This window comes from Tachyglossus aculeatus, chromosome 5, assembly GCF_015852505.1.
Source record: "Tachyglossus aculeatus isolate mTacAcu1 chromosome 5, mTacAcu1.pri, whole genome shotgun sequence".
Classification (NCBI taxonomy): Eukaryota; Metazoa; Chordata; class Mammalia; order Monotremata; family Tachyglossidae; genus Tachyglossus; species Tachyglossus aculeatus.
Genome location: NC_052070.1, coordinates 53,802,964 through 53,822,354, shown reverse-complemented (window position 1 = coordinate 53,822,354; position 19,391 = coordinate 53,802,964). Strand labels below are relative to the sequence as shown.

At 42.1% G+C, this 19,391-nt stretch overlaps 1 protein-coding gene across 4 annotated transcripts in view; it reads right to left on the bottom strand.

Moving 5' to 3' along the window:
- Positions 1-15,515, bottom strand: part of DNAJC16 (DnaJ heat shock protein family (Hsp40) member C16) — a 50,960-nt gene extending 35,445 nt beyond the window's left edge. For all 4 annotated transcript variants that reach the window (XM_038746161.1, XM_038746162.1, XM_038746163.1 and 1 more), the window contains exons 1-3: positions 15,428-15,515; positions 9,046-9,230; positions 1,609-1,675 (exon numbers count right to left, since the gene is read on the bottom strand). In XM_038746161.1, coding sequence (XP_038602089.1) covers positions 1,609-1,675; positions 9,046-9,212 — 234 coding nt within the window. In that variant the 5' untranslated portion in view covers positions 9,213-9,230; positions 15,428-15,515. The remainder of the gene's footprint in view (positions 1-1,608; positions 1,676-9,045; positions 9,231-15,427) is intronic.
- Between the last annotated feature and the right edge of the window lie 3,876 nt (positions 15,516-19,391).

The following is a 19,391-nucleotide window of genomic DNA, read 5'->3' as shown; positions in this document are numbered from 1 at the left end:
TGTACATATTTATTACTCTATTTTACTTGTACATATCTATTCTATTTATTTTATTTTGTTAATATGTTTGGTTTTGTTCTCTGTCTCCCCCTTCTAGACTGTGAGCCCACTGTTGGGTAGGGACTGTCTCTATATGTTGCCAACTTGTACTTCCCAAGCACCTAGTACAGTGCTCTGCACACAGTAAGCGCTCAATAAATACGATTGATTGATTGATCTGTCTTTCTACCCACATATTCAATCTGTCACCAAATCCTACGGGTTCTGTGATCACAACGTTGCTAAAATCAGTCCATCGATGGCATTTATCGAACAATTACCATGTGCAGAGCTTCGTACTAAGCATTTGGGAGAGTACAACGGAGTTGGGAGACATATTCCCTGCCCATAAGGGGCTTACAGCCTAGAGGGAGAAACAGGCAATTATCCGGTCTACACTTCATTCTGCTGTCCACATCATTTTCCTACAGAACCATTCAGTTCTCATCTCTTCACTCCTCAAGAACCTCCAGTGATTGTTCAACCACCTCCGCACACAAAAATGCCTTCCCATTGGCTTTAAAATGCTCAATCACCTTGTCCCCTCCTCCTCATTGATTTCCTGCTACAATTCAGCTCACACGCCTTGCTCATCTAATGCCAACTTACTGTACACTTTGATCTTGCACTGACCCCTTGCCTCTCTCGCCCTCCAAAAACTATACGGCACCACCCTCTCCACCTACAAAGCTCTAGTAAAATCACATCTCCTCAGAGAGGTCTTCCCTAAATCCTCATTTCTCCTACTCCTTCTCTCTTCTGCACTGCCTAGGCACACGGATCTGTACCTTTTAAGCACCTGATATTCACCCTCCCCTCACCCAGCCCCACAGCACTTACGTACATATGTGTAATTTATTTAAATGTCTCTCTTCTCCAGTAGATTGTAAACTTCTGGGGGTCAGGGTATGTGTCTAGCAAACTGTTGGATTGTACTCTTCAAAGTGTTTAGTACTGTGCTCTGCACACAATAAGCATTCAATGAATACCACTGACAGAATGATCTGCACATAGAAGCGCTCAATAAATACCACTGAGTGATTGACTGATATCCATACATTCTTCCCGGTGCTCTGTATGGCTGCTTCCCATAGTGTATGAATTTAATAATGCGGATTATTATTCTACAGTCCAACTCGCTAGACTGTATGCTTGTTCTGGGCAGGGAATGTGTCTGTTTATTGTTGTACTGTACTCTCTGAAGTGCTTAGTACACTGCTCTGCACACAGTAAGTGCTCAAGAAATACAAGTGAATGAATGATTTCAACCAGGCAACTATCCGGACCTATCACTAATTTTATATGTGAAGGCCTCAGTGCTGCTGCTTTACCCAACCATTCTGTGCCTAGCTCAACAAATGCCCAAGTTATTACAGGTCCCAAATGGATCAATATGAGAAACTGAACTACTGTCAGGTGACTGAGGGATCTACACAGGCATTAGGCGTATGCATTCGATTTATCACATTCCCTTCCCACTTTCCATTAGCTTTGACAGAACCAATAAACTGAGGAACATTATACAGCAGGTAATGGAAGAGACCTAAAATAGCACATCTGGTCTCATACCTCATAAGCCTTGCTAATTTGAATGAACTTGTCTTCTGCTCCTGGATCTTTATTTTTGTCAGGATGCCTGAAACACAAACAGATCATAATGAGAATGGACTTCTTCTTGTCCAGTGTCCTTGCATAAGCTAAATACTTGAACAAATGTCAATATTTGGTGAGACGTTTCTCAGCGTAAATTAGGACAACTTGCTCTGCCACCTAGCTAAAATACTATCATGAATGTGGCCTCGGGACGCAAAGCAATTTATTCACCATCCAGCCAATGATAGCAACTGTTGTTCCATAAAACATCACAATTGAGTGGATGTGTGGATATAAAATATATTACCTGGTAATCAGGAAAATGGCCAAATAAACTCAAGAGCTCACTTTTTTCTCAGTGATAAATAGAATATGTATTCTATGTAAATAGAATATTAACAATATTGTAACTTTAAAATGAATTAACAGTACCACCAGCTGGATGAGATGACTCAAAAAGAAATAAATTTTTTTTTAAAAAGGCCCTTGATACCACACAGAGAATTTTCTCAGTAGCTATTCCAGTCTCAATCATTTTTTTTGATTATGGTATTTGTTAAGCGCTTACTACATGCTGAGAACTGTTCTATGCGCTAGGGTATGTACAAGGTAATCATGTTGTCCCACTTGGGGCTCACAGTCTTAATCCCCATTTTACAGATGAGGTAACTGAGGCACAGAGAAGTTAAATGGCTTGCCCAAGGTCACACAGCAGACAAGTCACAGAGCCAGGATTAGAACCCATGCCCTCTGACTCCCAAGCCCGGGCTCTTTCCACTAAGCCATGCTGCTTCTTCTCATTTATTCTAGAGGCTGAGAGGCACTAAGCAGTTTATTCAGTGCCATTTCTGATACCTACTTTACCTCTGAATGGCTTTTAGTTAGGCAGCATTAGATCCTACCGCTTTATCAGAAAGAAGGAAAGTCATAGTTTAACAATTATTTTATATTTCAAATCTGGAACAAAAAATAATACATTGATTCAGGTATTTTTTATCTTCCCTTCAAGGAAAAAGCTTGAAGGATCTGAATGACTGTTTTCAATGTGCTACCTAGATTGAAGCTATAATCTTGTTTGAATACTATAACAATCAACAGTAATGGAAATTACTACACAGAGAACATTAAGTGTCCTTGAAATAATGAACCTACACAAGTCTGGGCAGATCAATCTGTCATCGGAACATGTTTGAAAATTAGAACAAAATCCAGAATAGGTTTCTATAGTTGTGAAAGATTTAAAACCTGTTGACAAGAGTTTAAGGTTGAGTCTGGACTGGTATTTCAACTCCTGTTGGAATTGGTGACTCTACTGGAAAAAAAACATGAAAAAAAAAAAACCAACCCTATACTGGAATGCACTCTGGCCAGATAATGTGAAGGTAACTATTTTTAGCCCTAAGGAAATAGACAGTGATGGTCTAAAATGTCTGCATCATGAGGAAAGATGTTCCAGGCCTCTAAAAATATAACCTCTTTTAAATGGTATTTAACAGTTGCTATGTGTCAGGCACTGTACTAGGCGCTGGGGTAGAAAGAAGATAATTGGGTTGGAAACAGTCCCGGTCCCTCATAGGTCTCACAGTCTTAATTCTCATTTTACAGATGAGGTAACTGAGGCACAGAGAAGTGAAGTGACTTGCTCAAGGTCACACAGCGGACAGGTGATGGAGCTGGGATTAGAAATTGGTGCTCTGACCCCCAGGCCCCGGCTCTTTCCACTAGCCACGCTGATTCCCTTAAAAGCGAGCAAGACAAACCCAACCCAGAGACTTTTTGAGGACTGCCAAGGAGAGATGAGAAAACCTCAGACACCGGGAGGGAGCCGCAAGGAAGAGAGGAGACTGTTGTCCTGGCACTTCCACTCCCATTTTGGGGTGGCCTCATCACACAGGAAGCAGACACCAACACTTAGATAATAGTAAAGCCCTTCTCTCATGAAAATAGAGTGCTGGGGCCAATTTAAGCAACCAGAAATACACCAGGACCTAGAGCACCATTTTTAAACCTGAAACCTGAAAAGAATAAAAAAAAAAAAGAGTTGTGGTCCAGCCTACTGTGTGCACTACTAAAACAACAGTGGCCTAAATGATCATAGCTCCCTTGCCTGACACTAAGGGGGTTAAAACACAGATGTAAAATAAATTTAAAGAAGCCCAAGATGACCTGGACTGATAACCATAGCTTGGTATGGTAAAGTATACTATACCTATTTCCCTCAGCTCATCTTATCTTTACCTCAGGATTTCAAACTTATGGAAAAGGCATGCACCTCCAAGTAAATCTAAATAATCTATTAAGGATATGGAGGTTGAGAATCTTCCTGGGAGAAGAACTGGCTAGATCAGCATCGACTCACCAGGTTGAGAAGAGGATCTCCTAGATCATTTCAAATTATCTTAAGGCAAGAAAGTAATGGTCTGATGTTACACCAAAGCATCCACCATAATTATCTAACCACATTTTCCTCTGCTGTATCTCACAGAGAAGTCCAGTAGAGAAAAACAGGAAGTATTCTACCACTGAGTTGAATGTCCCAACTCTTCTACCGAAAGGGTGACTAAAGTGCTGCTAATCGAATGGAAAGAACAGTTTAGACTGAGTGCTGACATACCCTGAAAATATCACAAAAAGCAAAATGAATCTTCTTGCACTGTCTTAATTGAATGAAAATCCAGTTATTTCTATTATCGTTGATTAGCCCTGCTGTTGGTCCACTCGATAGAGCACTGCTCTGGGAGTTAGGAGGCCTGGGTTCTAGGCCCATTTCGGTCTATAACTGGCTAATGTGGATCAAAGTGGTACATGCACTTTGCAATGTGCCGCAGCTCTGCCCATCTACTTGCTCACTGAACTCTATCATCATCATCATCATCAATCATATTTATTGAGCGCTTACTATGTGCAGAGCACTGTACTAAGCGCTTGGGAAGTACAAACTGGCAACTTATAGAGACAGTCCCTACCCAATAGTGGGCTCACAGTCTAAAAGGGGGAGACAGAGAACAAAACCAAACATACTAACAAAATAAAATAAGATAGATATGTACAAGTAAAATACATAAATAAATAAATAGAGTAATAAATATGTACAACCATATATACATATATACAGGTATGCCCTAACAGGAACGTAGAGAAGCAGCAGTGTGACCTAATGGAAAGAGCACAGGCCCACTAACCTGGGTTCTAATCCCAGCTCTGCCATGTGTCTGCTGAGTGATCTTGGGCAAGTCACTTAACTTTTCTTTGCCTCAGTTACCTCATCCGTAAAACGGGAAATAAATCCTACTCCTTTCTAATTTGCCTGTGAGCCCCATTTGGAATAGGGACTGTGTCCAACCTGACTAGCCTAAATCTACCCCAGCACATAGTAAATGCAAAAGAGAAGCAGTGTGGCTTAGTGGAGAGAGTGCAGGCTTGGGAGTCAGAGGTCGTGGGTTCTAATTCCGGCTCCACCACTTATCAGCTGTGTGACTTTGGGCAAGTCACTTAATCTCTCAGTGCCTCAGTTCCCTCATCTGTAAAATGAAGATGAAGACTGAGCCCCACATGGGACAACCTGATTATCTTATATCTACCCCAGTGCTTAGAACAGTACTTGGCACACAGTAAGCACTTAACAAATACCATTATTATTATTAAATAAAAAAAGAGAAACAGGAAAGTCCATATAACACTACACAAGCCACTAGCACTATAATCAATTCCTCTGTGCAGGATCTCAGTCCTGAAGTCCCAGGACCGAGGCTTACCCATTGGTCCTGACACTTTCATCCACCGATATAATTGGTTACTTCCTAGAAAGCTATTATTGGTAGGAAAATTTGTAAATTATAGTAGAGTAACTCTGTGGGGCATCATCATTTGGTGTTTATTTAGCGCTTAGTGTTTGCCAAGCATTTTACGAGGCTCTGGGGTGGATACAAGCAAATCAGGTTGGACACAGTCCCCGTCCCACATGCGGCTCACAGTCTCAAACCCCATTTTACAGAAGATGAATCCGAGGCACAGAGAAATGAAGCGACTTGCCCAAGGTCACACAGCAGATAAGTGGAGGAGCCGGAATTAGAACCCATGACCTTCCGCTTCCCAGGCCTGTGCTCTATCCATTACACGTGCTGCTTCTCTATACTTTTCAATAGGCCTTTAGATTGACTTAGATTGAGTTTTCAATCCCACCTGTTAACAGAGGCAGTTAGGAGAGCCCAAAACAGCTGAGAAAACTGGACAAGGCTTAAAATCAACAGCATTTACGGAGTGCTTACTCTGTGTGGTGCACTGAACTGTTCGGAGGAGTACAAAAGATTTGCAAGGCACAAAGAAATGATGGTGCCTGCAAACAAATGACTGTGCAGCTAACTTGGTTTTTCTTAAAAACAGGAGACGTTAGCCTTTTAACAGGGAAGAATTAGGAAGCAGAATGGCTTACTGGAAAGAGCATGGGCCCAGGAGTCAAAGGACCTGGGTTCAAATCCTGACTCTGTCGCCTGCCTGCTGTGTGAACTTGGGCAAGTCACGACCTCACGGTGCTCCAGTCACCTCATCTATAACATGGGGATAAAAGACCTGTTCTCCCTCCTTCTTAAGAATGTGAGCCCTATGTGGGATAGACACTGTCTGATCTGCTTATCTTGTATCTACCCTTGGACTTAATACAGATCATGGTGCACAGAAAGCACTTAACACTAATCCCAGCTCTGCCACATGTCTGCTGTGTGACCTTGGGCAAGTCACTTCACTGAGCCTCAGTTACCTCATCTGCAAAATGACGATTAAGATTGTGAGCCCCATGTGGGACAACCTGATCACCTTGTATCCCCCCCAGTGCTTAGAACAGTGCTTTGCGCATAGTAAACGCTTAAATGCCATCATCATCATCATTATTATTATTATAAAGAGTTGGCATTTATGTGACCTTCACCACCATAAAATGCTGCCAAGGCTGTGGGCATCCAATTCTTTTTACTCTGAAGGTTCAGATAACAACATTATGAAATATTGACTGCTTTATATAAAATATTCAAAAATCATTTTAAAAAGCATGTGTACATATATGACCTGTAACAGAGCGAGGCAAACAAGACATCTGCACAACCAAGTCAAGGGATCCCTCTTACATCCCCCCTACCCCCCACCATCTCCATGGTGGCACCCCCATAACGAGGCTCCATTTCTGCATGCCTCCTTCTATCCCCAAAGCCATGCCACCCCATATTTCCGCCTACTCTCCCCACTAGCAGATGGGTTGTGCGCAAAGCTGCTGGGATGCCTAATAAAAATAAGTTTAAAATCAGAATGAGGTTACTATGAACCTGAGTTTGACCCGGATTTATAATTCAGGTGCAGATGGTCTACCCAAACACTTTGCTTTCATTCCCCCCTCCTGTTGTTTCCTTCTGGACCGTGTTACTGCTCATTATCAGAGGGTGGACACCGGAAGGGTGAGGGAATGACACTCAAATTCTAGTTTGGGCATTTCAGATAAAAGAAAAAAAATCTGGAGGGGGAGAAAAGGGAAACTTTGCACTAAAATGGGAGTTTCGAATGACGATAAAACCTCACATGGCATTGCAGTTGTAGAGAGAAGCAGCCTGGCTCAGTGGAAGGAGTACGGGCTTGGGAGTCAGAGGTCAGGGGCTCTAATCCCAGCTAGGCCACTTGTCAGCTGTGTGACTTTGGGCAAGTCACTGAGCTTCTCTGTGCCTCAGTTACCTCATCTGTAAAATGGGGATTAAGACAGTGAGCCCCACGTGGGACAACCTGATCACTCTGTATCCTCCCCAGCGCTTCGAACTGCGCTTTGCAAATAGTAAGCACTTAACAAATGCCATCATTATTAATACTAAACTGAGACATTGGGTGAAATTGTATCCCCTAAATCTCTGAGAAAGACATTTCAGATTTTTCATTAGAAAAGACTTGGGGCAAGTATGTTAGTATGGCATTTAAAATTCATGCAGAAGTGGAGGAATAGGGAACTTCCTATTATCTTCCTTGGTCCCAATTTTTCCACCACTCACTCCATGTCCCCATTTCACTCTTATTGCTCTGGCTCATTTGCCACAACTACCGTGTGCAGAGCAATACAATAAGGGGCTGAGGAATGTACTATAAAAGACGGGGCATCTCTGCCCTCAATGTACTAGATTCCTTTCCTGAACCCTTCTTGTCTGTCCCCTCTTGGGAAGAGGGCTGTTCTGCTGCTGCTGCTGGGAAAAATTGGAATGCTGAAGGCCTGGGAAATGCCCATTTTTCTCTCCCAGGACTCAGGCGGGGTGAGAGCCAGGGACTCCCAACTTTACCTCCCAAGCAGAACCGTTCACCAGGCCACACTGCATCTTGATTGCTCTTTGATACTTCTCTGAAAGTGATCTTCCTCCACTTTCTAAAACAGGCCCATCGTTCTCTTGTCACTTCACACCTTGTAACCACAGTCAACTAGATTACTGCTAGCACTCTCCCCATTAAAAGTGTAAAGCAATCAAATCAATCAGTGGTATTTTTTGAGCGCTTAGTGCTTGCAGAACAGGGTACTAGGCATTGTACTGAATGAGAAGGTGACATTCTTTCTTCCTATGATTTCTTGCCTCCAAATTATTCTCCCAATTTCATTTCAATTTGACCCGACAGCCTGTTCTGACAAATATAAATAGTGCCTTGCCGAAACTGTGCCTTCTTCAGTCAAGCTATGTGAGTTTTTACTGTATCTGTAGATTTCACTTATTTATGCTATGCCTGTTCACCATTCACAATCAATCGTATTTACTGAGTGCTTACTGTGTTCAGGGCACTGTACTAAGCACTTGGGAGAGTACAACACAACGATTTAACAGACACATTCCCAGCCCACCACAAGCTTCCACAGATACATAATAAAGTGGGGACCGTATAAAGTTATAAATCACAATTTTTACCAAGGCATTTCTTTTAGTAATGCTTAATTTTATTTAATTCTTGATTACTTAAAAAAAACATCAGCAACAATCAGTTCTCATCCTGAAAAGCATACGTAGCTTCTACCCTGAAAGCCATTTTCTACAAAAAGCCTGGATGGCATTCCCATTTTTTGATACAAATGTTACTTCTTTCATTAAGTGTTAAAACATTAAAATAAACTTTTTTATTCATTGTTAATTTTGGCATTAATTAAAATAACTTCATTTTAACTTAGATTCTAAACCTTCATTTAAAATACATGTCAAATGTTTGTCAAGGCAAAGAAGTTCTAGAAATACTTTGTCCTTGTTATGCCACATTTTTCTAGATTTAATTTTTCAAAACACAAGTGAATGTACCCTTCAGTCATATATACAATACATGCCCTATACACAGACACATGTACTAGGTACTTTTATTTTATTTTATTTAGGTCTATTTTAAAAGTAGACACTAAATTTATTTTTCACCTACCATTCCCGGGCAAGCTTCTTATACGCCTTTTTAATTTCAGCCTGGCTGGCAGTTCGGCTGACCTCTAGGACTTTGTAAGGGTCAAAATCCAAAGCGGAGAAAATTTGCAGGACTAAAACCAGAGCTATCAAGAAGTGCCAGGGAATGTTGAGTTTCCTCAGTTCCATTTCTCTTCCTTTCCAGACCTGAAAAGATTGAAAAGGCAACAAGTTTCATGGGCAGAACCCAAATACAGAATTGCTTTCTAAGGATAATACATATGCATGAACCCCCCCCACCCCCGAACGCAAGAAAAGTCGCATGTAGAAAAGAGTACCAAGCCAGTTGAACTGATCTATTGAATCAGATAGAAGTATCCAAATCCTCCGATAATTTCTAGGATGATAAATAAGACTATTTTATCCCAGGAGCCATATCAGAAATGATACTATTCCTCTAAACTGTGGGCTCCTTTCATTCAATCTTATTTACTGAGCGCTTACTGTGTACGGGGCACTGTTCTAAGAGCTTGGGAGAGTACAATGAGAAGTAGCGTGGCTCAATGGAAAGAGCACGGGCTTGTGAGTCAGAGGTTATGGGTTCAAATTCTGGCTCCACCAATTGTCAGCTGTGTGACTTCGGGCAAGTCACTTAACTTCTCTGTGCCTCAGTTCCCTCATCTGCAAAATGGGGGTGAAGACTGTTAGTCCCACATGGGACAATCTGATCACTGTGTATCCTCCCCAGAGCTTAGAACAGTGCTTTGCACGTAGTAAGTGCTTAACGAATGCCACCATTATTACAATATAATAATAGCACTCAGTCCAGCGCTCTGCACACAGTAAGTATGAAATAAATACCACTGATTGATAGAAATTCATTCATTCATTCAATCGTATTTATTTTTAATCAATCAATCGTATTTATCGAGCGCTTACTGTGTGCAGAGCACTGTACTAAGCGCTTGGGAGGTACAAGTTGGCAACATATAGAGATGGTCCCTACCCAACAGTGGGCTCACAGTCTAGAAAGGGGAGAAATGAGAGCACATGACAAATTCTCAAAAATTCCTGGCCTACGAATAGCTGGGAGGCCACCAAGGACACATGAAATTGATTTTAAATATTCAGCAGTAGAACCAGACTAATTAATCTTAATGAAAAAAAGAAAAGATACAAATATGCGGAAAAAAAATCCCAGTAGTTCCACAACAAAGGGATACAGTTTAATTCATTTTGCAGAGTGGTCCATTTTTTTTTTTTAAATCCACATTAAAAACACGGAATAGTATTTGCCAAGACAGAATGTGAAACGGCTGAGGTGTCTGTGGAAATTACAGTAAGAGTGAAAATTGACTGGCTCCTACTATAAGTGTATTTAAGAACCTTTTTCTATACACTCTTAATTGCATGCTGTTCTCTTCCTATTTTAAATAAAGTGACAAATCATTTCCTGAACAGAGGAGAATGTGAAATAAAGAGCAAAACTCCGGTAAGTCGAACGGTCTCAATGACCAAGATCAATCGATGGTATTTACTGGGTGCTTACTATACGCAGAGCACTGAGCCCACTGTTGGGTAGGGACTGTCTCTATATGTTGCCAATTTGTACTTCCCAAGCACTCAGTACAGTGCTCTGCACACAGTAAGCGCTCAATAAATACGATTGATGATGATGATGATGATAACTAAGCACCTGGGAGAGTACGGAGTTAGCAGACCCATTCCCTGCTCAAAGTGAGCTTACAGTCTACAGGAGATGAAAAAAAAATAAAGCAATTCCCAGTTCTTTAGAACACGTATGCTCCAGCTTTGGCATATAAGCCTATGATTTCATTAGATACTGTATTTTGGGGCAAAACTCCCCCCTAGGTTTAACACAGAACTTGATGACTCATTTCAATAATTTATTCCTTACAATAATACTGGGATCATTACAAAATATTACAGTTATGTATACACGTTTTCCTTACCTAGGCTTCTACAAGACATTCTACCACATTCTACATTCTACTTTCTACATTCTACATTCTACTTCTACCACATTTTTAGACTGTGAGCCCACTGTTGGGTAGGGACTGTCTCTATATGTTGCCAATTTGTACTCCCCAAGCGCTTAGTACAGTGCTCTGCACATAGTAAGCGCTCAATAAATACGATTGATGATGATGATGACCAAATTCACTAGCATTTAATCTCCCATATACTACTACACTAAAACCCAGATAGAGTGGCCATTTCTTTTTTCAGAAGAATGACAAATGTGCAGTGTATATTTAGAATCTGCCTGCTAATTCTGTTGTATTGTACTTTCCCAAGTGCTTAGCACAGTGCTCGGCACAGAGTAAGCACTCGACACATCTCCTCCAAGAGGCCTTCCCTATGCCCCCCCCTTTCCTCTTCTCCCTCTCCCTTCTGCATCACCCTGACTTGTTCCCTTTTTTATCCCCCCTCCCGGCCCCACAGCGCTTACGTACATATCTGTAATTTTATTTTTAATATTCACACCTGTCTTCCCAAGACTGTAAACTCATTGTGGGCGTCTGTTTATTGTTGTATTGTACTCTCCAAGCCCTTAGGACAGTGCTCTGCACAAAGTAAGCGCTCAATAAACATGACTGATTGAATGAATAAACAAATACCATCCATTGACTGATTAGATTAATGAGCAAATCAATCAATCAATCGTATTTATTGAGCGCTTACTTTGTGCAGAGCACTGTACTAAGCGCTTGGGAAGTACAAGTTGGCAACATATAGAGACAGTCCCTACCCAACAGTGGGCTCACAGTCTAAAAGGGGGAGATGGAGAACAAAACCAAACATACTAACAAAATAAAATAAATAGAATAGATATGTACAAGTAAAATAAATGAGTAATAAATATGTACAAACATATATACATATATACAGGTGATATACATATATACAGGTGGCTGACAGCATAGTCAGTCAATCGTATTTATTGAGCACTTACTGTGTGCAGAGCACTGTACTAAGCGCTTGGGGAAGTACAATATAACAGACACATTCCCTACCCAAAACGAGCTTAAATCAATCAATCAATCAATCGTATTTATTGAGCGCTTACTATGTGCAGAGCACTGTACTAAGCGCTTGGGAAGTACAAATTGGCATCACACAGAGACAGTCCCTACCCAACAGTGGGCTCACAGTCTAAAAGGGGGAGACAGAGAACAGAACCAAACATACCAACAAAATAAAATAAGTAGGATAGAAATGTACAAGTAAAATAAATAAATAAATAAGTAAATAGAGTAATAAATATGTACAACCATATATACATATATACAGGTGCTGTGGGGAAGGGAAGGAGGTAAGACGGGGGGATGGAGAGGGGGACGAGGGGGAGAGGAAAGAAGGGGCTCAGTCTGGGAAGGCCTCCTTAAAGTCTATGGGGGAGCTGATATTAATTTAAATTCATTCAATCATATTTATTGAGCGCTTACTGTGTGCAAAGCACTGTACTAAGCGCTTAAATACATTACAGGTGGCAGTCACACTTTTACTGAAAGATAAAGAACGTAGGTCGAACTAAGCGGTTAAGACAGATCACTGTTTACTCATTGCCACAAATTAATGCTTCCTATTTAGTAAAGACTTATACAATGGTTCGCCACAATTCGGCTTTGGGATTTTCAATGCCCTGGATATCTGCCCCCCTTCTAGACTGTGAGCTCGTTGTGGGCAGGGATTGTCTCTATTTGTGGCTGAATTGTACTTTCCAAGCGCTTAGTACAGTGCTCTGCACTCAGTAAGTGCTCAATAAATGCAATTGAATGAATGAATGAATGTCACTCACTTATTCAAGGGTATTGATTGAGCGCTTACTGTGTGCAGACCATAAGCTGCATGGCCTAGTGGCTAGAGCCCGGGTGTCGGAAGGTCGTGGGTTCTAATCCCGTCCCTTGTCTGCTGTGTGACCTTGGACAAGTCACTTCCCCAGGCCTCCATTTCCTTGTCTGTAAAAATGGGGAGACTGTGAGCCCTACGTGGGACAGGGACTGTGTCCCACCCGATTTGCTTACATCCAACCAGGCGCTCAGGCCAGTGGCTGTCACATAGTAGGCGCTTTGCAAATAGCACAATCATTATTATTATCATTACTATGCGCTGCTGGGAATTGATGCTATTGAGGCCTCCTTCCTTGTTTCGATGTCAGCCTTCCCTCTTCTAGACTATGAGCCCGTCGTGGGCAGGGCTGGTCCCTGTGGCTGAATTGTACTTTCTGAGCGCTTAGTCCAGTGCTCTGCACATGGCAAGTGCTCAATAAATACGACTGAATGAATGAATGGGAGTATAACAGGCCAATCTGTAGACGGAGAGGCGTAACCACACCTTCTAGACCGTGAGCTCGTTGTTGGGGAGGGACCGTCTCTATATGTTGCTGAATTGTACTTTCCAAGTGCTCAGTGCAGTGCTCTGCACACAGTAAACACTCAATAAATACGACTGAGTGAATGTTACCGAACTGTATTTTCCAAGCGCCTAGTACAGTGCTCTGCACACAGTAAGTGCTCAGTAATAATAATAATATTGACAGTTATAATAACAATGGTATTTGTTAAGCACTTACTATGTGCCAAGCACTGCTCTAAGTGCTGGGTAAATACGAGTGAATGAATGGGAGTATAATAGACCAACTTCTATTTCTAGACTGTCAGCCCGCTGTTGGGTAGGGACGGTCTCTATCTTGTACTTCCCAAGTGCTTAGTACAGTGCTCTGCACACAGTAAGCACTCAATAAATACGACTGAATGAAGGAATGAACCAATCCGGGGTAAGCACCCCAGCTGACTTTACCTTCCGCTTCCCGTGCAATTCCAGAGCAGCAGCTAATAATAATAATAATAATAATAATGATGGCATTTGTTAAGCACTTACTATGTGCAAAGCGCTGTAGTAAGCGCTGGCTAATCACGGAGGCAGAGTGGGTCCTTTTAGACTGTGAGCCTGTGGTTGGGTAATAATAATAATAATAATAATAATAATGGCATTTTTTAAGCACTTCAAGCACTGTTCCAAGTGCTGGGGAGGATACAAGGTGATCAGGTTGCCCCATGTGGGGCTCACAGTCTTCATCCCCATTTTCCAAATGAGATCACTGAGGCACAGAGAAGTGAGGTGACTTGCCCAAAGTCACACAGCTGACAAGTGGCAGAGACGGGATTTGAACCCGTGACCTCTGACTCCCAAGCCCAGGCTCTTTCCATTGAGCCAGGCCGTCTCTATCTGTTGCTGATTTGTACTCTCCCAAGCACTTAGTACAGCGCTCTGCACACAGTAGGCGCTCAATAAATGACTGAATGGATGAATGCTGCCGATTTGTCCTTCCCAAGCGCTTCATTCACTCATTCATTCAATCATATTTATTGAGCGCTTACTGTGTGCAAAGCACTGGACTAAGCGCTTGGGAAGAACAAGTTGGCAAGATATAGAGACGGTCCCTACACAACAGTGGGCTTACAAGCGCTTAGTCCAGTGCTCTGCACACAGTAGGTGCTCAATAAATACGACTGAATGGATGAATGTTGCTGATTTGTACTTCCCAAGTGCTTAGTCCAGCGCTCTGCACACAATAGACGCTCAATAAATACGACTGAATGGGTGAATGTTGCCGATCTGTACTTCCCAAGTGCTTCGTCCAGCGCTCTGCACACAGTAGGTGCTCAATAAATACGATGGGATGAACGAGTGTTGCCCACTTGTCCTTCCCAAGCGCTTAGTCCAGCACCCTGCATATTCCTTCATTCAATCCTATTTATCGAGCGCTTACTGTGTGCAGAGCACTAGACTAAGCGCTTGGGAAGGACAAGGTGCACATAGTAAGCGCTCAATGACTACGATTGAATGAATGAATGAGTGACTAGACTGGGAGCCCGCTGTTGGGTAGGGACCGTCTCTATAGGTTGCCAACTTGGACTTCCCAAGCGCTTAGTACAGTGCTCTGCACACAATAAGCGCTCAATAAATACGATTGATGATGATGACCGTCCCTATATGTTGCCAACCTGCACTTCCCAAGCGCTTAGTCCAGTGCTCTGCACATAGTAGGAGCTCAATAAATACGACTGAATGAATGAGTGGCTAGACTGTGAGCCCGCCGTTGGGTAGGGACCGTCTCTCTATGTGGCCAACTTGTCTTTCCCAAGCGCTTAGTACAGTGCTCTGCACACAGAAAGCGCTCAATAAATACGATTGATATTGATTGATTGGGTAGGGACCGTCTCTCTATGTTGCCAACTTGTACTTCCCAAGCGCTTAGTACAGTGCTCTGCACACAGTAAGCGCTCAATACATACGATTGATTGATTGATTGGCTGACTGAATGAGGGGTCGTGCAGAGGGTGTCCATCCCGCAGCCCCCGCGACACGGGCCTGACCTGCCGGCGATCCCACCCTGGAGGTCCGGAGATGATGATGATGATGATGATGCTGATGGGTCCGGAGGTCCCCCCGGAGGAGGCGGCGGCAGCCGAGCACAACAGCTGCGCCCCCGGGCGGGGCGGCCGAGCAGCGAGACGCGCCGAGTCACGCCGCTCTTAAAGGGGCCGCTGCACCCGCCGCCGGAGGCCCCGGTCCGCCCGCTTTCGCTTCTCGAAGGAGTTTGGCCTGCGCCGGCCGCCGTCCCCCCGGGAGGGAGGCGCCGTCGTCATGGCGACGGCGCTCGGCTCCCCAGCCGAACCCCAAGGACGGCCTGGACCACAAGGCACGAAACGCGCCCCCTAGCGAGCCGGAAACGCGGGGCATGACGGGAGCGGGGGAGGCTCCCCTCCGCGGATTGGTCGGCGCCCGAGGGCTCTTCGGCGTTCGTTCGTTCGTTCGTTCGTTCGTTCGTTCGTTCGTTCGTTCGTTCGTTCGTTCGTTCGTTCGTTCGTTCGTTCGTTCGTTCGTTCGTTCGTTCGTTCGTTCGTTCGTTCGTTCGTTCGTTCGTTCGTTCGTTCGTTCGTTCGTTCGTTCGTTCGTTCGTTCGTTCTAAGCGCTTGGGAAGTTCAAGTTGGCAACATACCGAGACGGTCCCTACCCAACAGTGGGCTCACAGTCTAGAAGGGGGAGACAGACAACAGAACATATTAGCAAAATAAAATAAATATGTACAAATAAAATAAATACATAGAGCAATAAATACGTACAAACATATATACATTCATTCATTCAATCGTATTTATTGAGCGCTTCCTGTGCGCAGAGCACTGGACTAAGCGCTTGGGAAGTACAAGTTGGCAACATCTAGAGACGGTCCCCACCCAACGGCGGGCTCACAGTCTAGGAGGGGGAGACAGGCAACAAAACAAAACATATTAACAAAATAAAGTAAATAGAATGAATATGTACAAATAAATAAATAGATAGATAAATACGTAAAAACACATATACATTCATTCATTCAATGGTATTTATTGAGCGCTTACTGTGTGCAGAGCACTGGACTAAGCGCTTGGGAAGGACAAGTTGGCAACATATAGAGACGGTCCCCACCCAACAACGGGCTCACAGTCTAGAAGGGGGAGACAAACAAAACAAAACATATTAACAAAATAAAATACATAGAATAAATATGTACAAATAAAATAAATAGAGCAATAAATACGTACAAACATATATACATTCATTCATTCAATCGTAATTATTGAGCGCTTACTGTGTGCAGAGCACTGGACTAAGCGCTTGGATAGTCCAAGTTGGCAACATCTAGAGACGGTCCCCACCCAACAGCGGGCTCACAGTCTAGAAGGGGGAGACAGAACAGAACAAAACATATTAACAAAATAAAATACATAGAATAAATATGTACAAATAAAATAAATAAATAGAGCAATAAATACGTACAAACATATATACATTCATTCAATCGTATTTATTGAGTGCTTACTGTGTGCAGAGCACTGGACTAAGTGCTTGGGAAGGACAAGTTGGCAACATAGAGAGACGGTCCCCACCCAACAACGGGCTCACAGTCTAGAAGGGGGAGACAAACAAAACAAAACATATTAACAAAATAAAATACATAGAATAAATATGTACAAATAAAATAAATAAATAGAGCAATAAATACGTACAAACATATATACATTCATTCATTCAATCGTAATTATTGAGCGCTTACTGTGTGCAGAGCACTGGACTAAGCGCTTGGGAAGTCCAAGTTGGCAACATCTAGAGACGGTCCCCACCCAACAGCGGGCTCACAGTCTAGAAGGGTGAGACAGAACAGAACAAAACATATTAACAAAATAAAATACATAGAATAAATATGTACAAATAAAATAAATAAATAGAGCAATAAATACGTACAAACATATATACATTCATTCAATCGTATTTATTGAGTGCTTACTGTGTGCAGAGCACTGGACTAAGCGCTTGGGAAGGACAAGTTGGCAACATAGAGAGACGGTCCCTACCCAACAGTGGGCTCACAGCCTTTAAGGGGGAGACAGACAACAAAACAAAACATATTAACAAAATAAAGTAAATAGAATAAATATGTACAAATAAACTAAATAAATAGAGCAATAAATACGTACAAACATATGTACATTCATTCATTCAATCGTATTTATCGAGCGCTTCCTGGGGGCAGAGCACTGGACTAAGCGCTCGGGAAGTCCAAGTTGGCAACATATAGAGACGGTCCCCACCCAACAGCGGGCTCCCAGTCTAGAAGGGGGAGACAAACAAAACAAAACATATTGACAAAATAAAATACATAGAATAAATATCCACAAATAAAATAAATAGAGCAATAAATACTTACAAACATATACATTCATTCAATCGTATTTATTGAGCGCTTACTGTGTGCAGAGCACTGTACTAAGCGCTTGGGAAGTACAAGTTGGCAACATATAGAGACGGTCCCTCCCCAACAGCGGGCTCACAGTCTAGAAGAGGGAGACAGACAACAAAACAAAACATTAACAAAATTCATTCATTCAATCGTATTTATTGAGCGCTTACTGTGTGTGCAGAGCACTGTACTAAGCGCTTGGGAAGAACAAGTTGGCAACATAGAGAGACGGTCCCCACCCAACAGCGGGCTCACAGTCTAGAAGGGGGAGACAGAACAAAACAAAACATATTAACAAAATAAAATAAATAGAATAAATATGTACAAATAAAATCAATAAATAGAGCAATAAATACGTACAAACATATATACATTCATTCATTCAATCGTAATTATTGAGCGCTTACTGTGTGCAGAGCACTGGACTAAGCGCTTGGGAAGTCCAAGTTGGCAACATCTAGAGACGGTCCCCACCCAACAGCGGGCTCACAGTCTAGAAGGGGGAGACAGAACAGAACAAAACATAGTAACAAAATAAAATACATAGAATAAATATGTACAAATAAAATAAATAAATAGAGCAATAAATACGTACAAACATATATACATTCATTCAATCGTATTTATTGAGTGCTTACTGTGTGCAGAGCACTGGACTAAGTGCTTGGGAAGTCCAAGTTGGCAACATCTAGAGACGGTCCCCACCCAACAGCGGGCTCACAGTCTAGAAGGGGGAGACAGAACAGAACAAAACATATTAACAAAATAAAATACATAGAATAAATATGTACAAATACAATAAATAAATAGAGCAATAAATACGTACAAACATATATACATTCATTCAATCGTATTTATTGAGTGCTTACTGTGTGCAGAGCACTGGACTAAGCGCTTGGGAAGGACAAGTTGGCAACATAGAGAGACGGTCCCTACCCAACAGTGGGCTCACAGCCTTTAAGGGGGAGACAGACAACAAAACAAAACATATTAACAAAATAAAGTAAATAGAATAAATATGTACAAATAAACTAAATAAATAGAGCAATAAATACGTACAAACATATGTACATTCATTCATTCAATCGTATTTATCGAGCGCTTCCTGGGGGCAGAGCACTGGACTAAGCGCTCGGGAAGTCCAAGTTGGCAACAGATAGAGACGGTCCCCACCCAACAGCGGGCTCACAGTCTAGAAGGGGGAGACAAACAAAACAAAATATATTAACAAAATAAAATACATAGAATAAATATGTACAAATAAAATAAATAGAGCAATAAATACTTACAAACATACACATTCATTCATTCAATCGTATTTATTGAGCGCTTACTGTGTGCAGAGCACTGTACTAAGCACTTGGGAACTCCAAGTTGGCAACATAGAGAGACGGTCCCTACCCAACAGCGGGCTCACAGTCTAGAAGGGGGACACAGAGAACAAAACAAAACATATTAACAAAATAAAATAAATAGAATAAATATGTACAAATAAAATAAATAGAGCAATAAATACGTACAAACATATATACATTCATTCATTCATTCAATCGTAT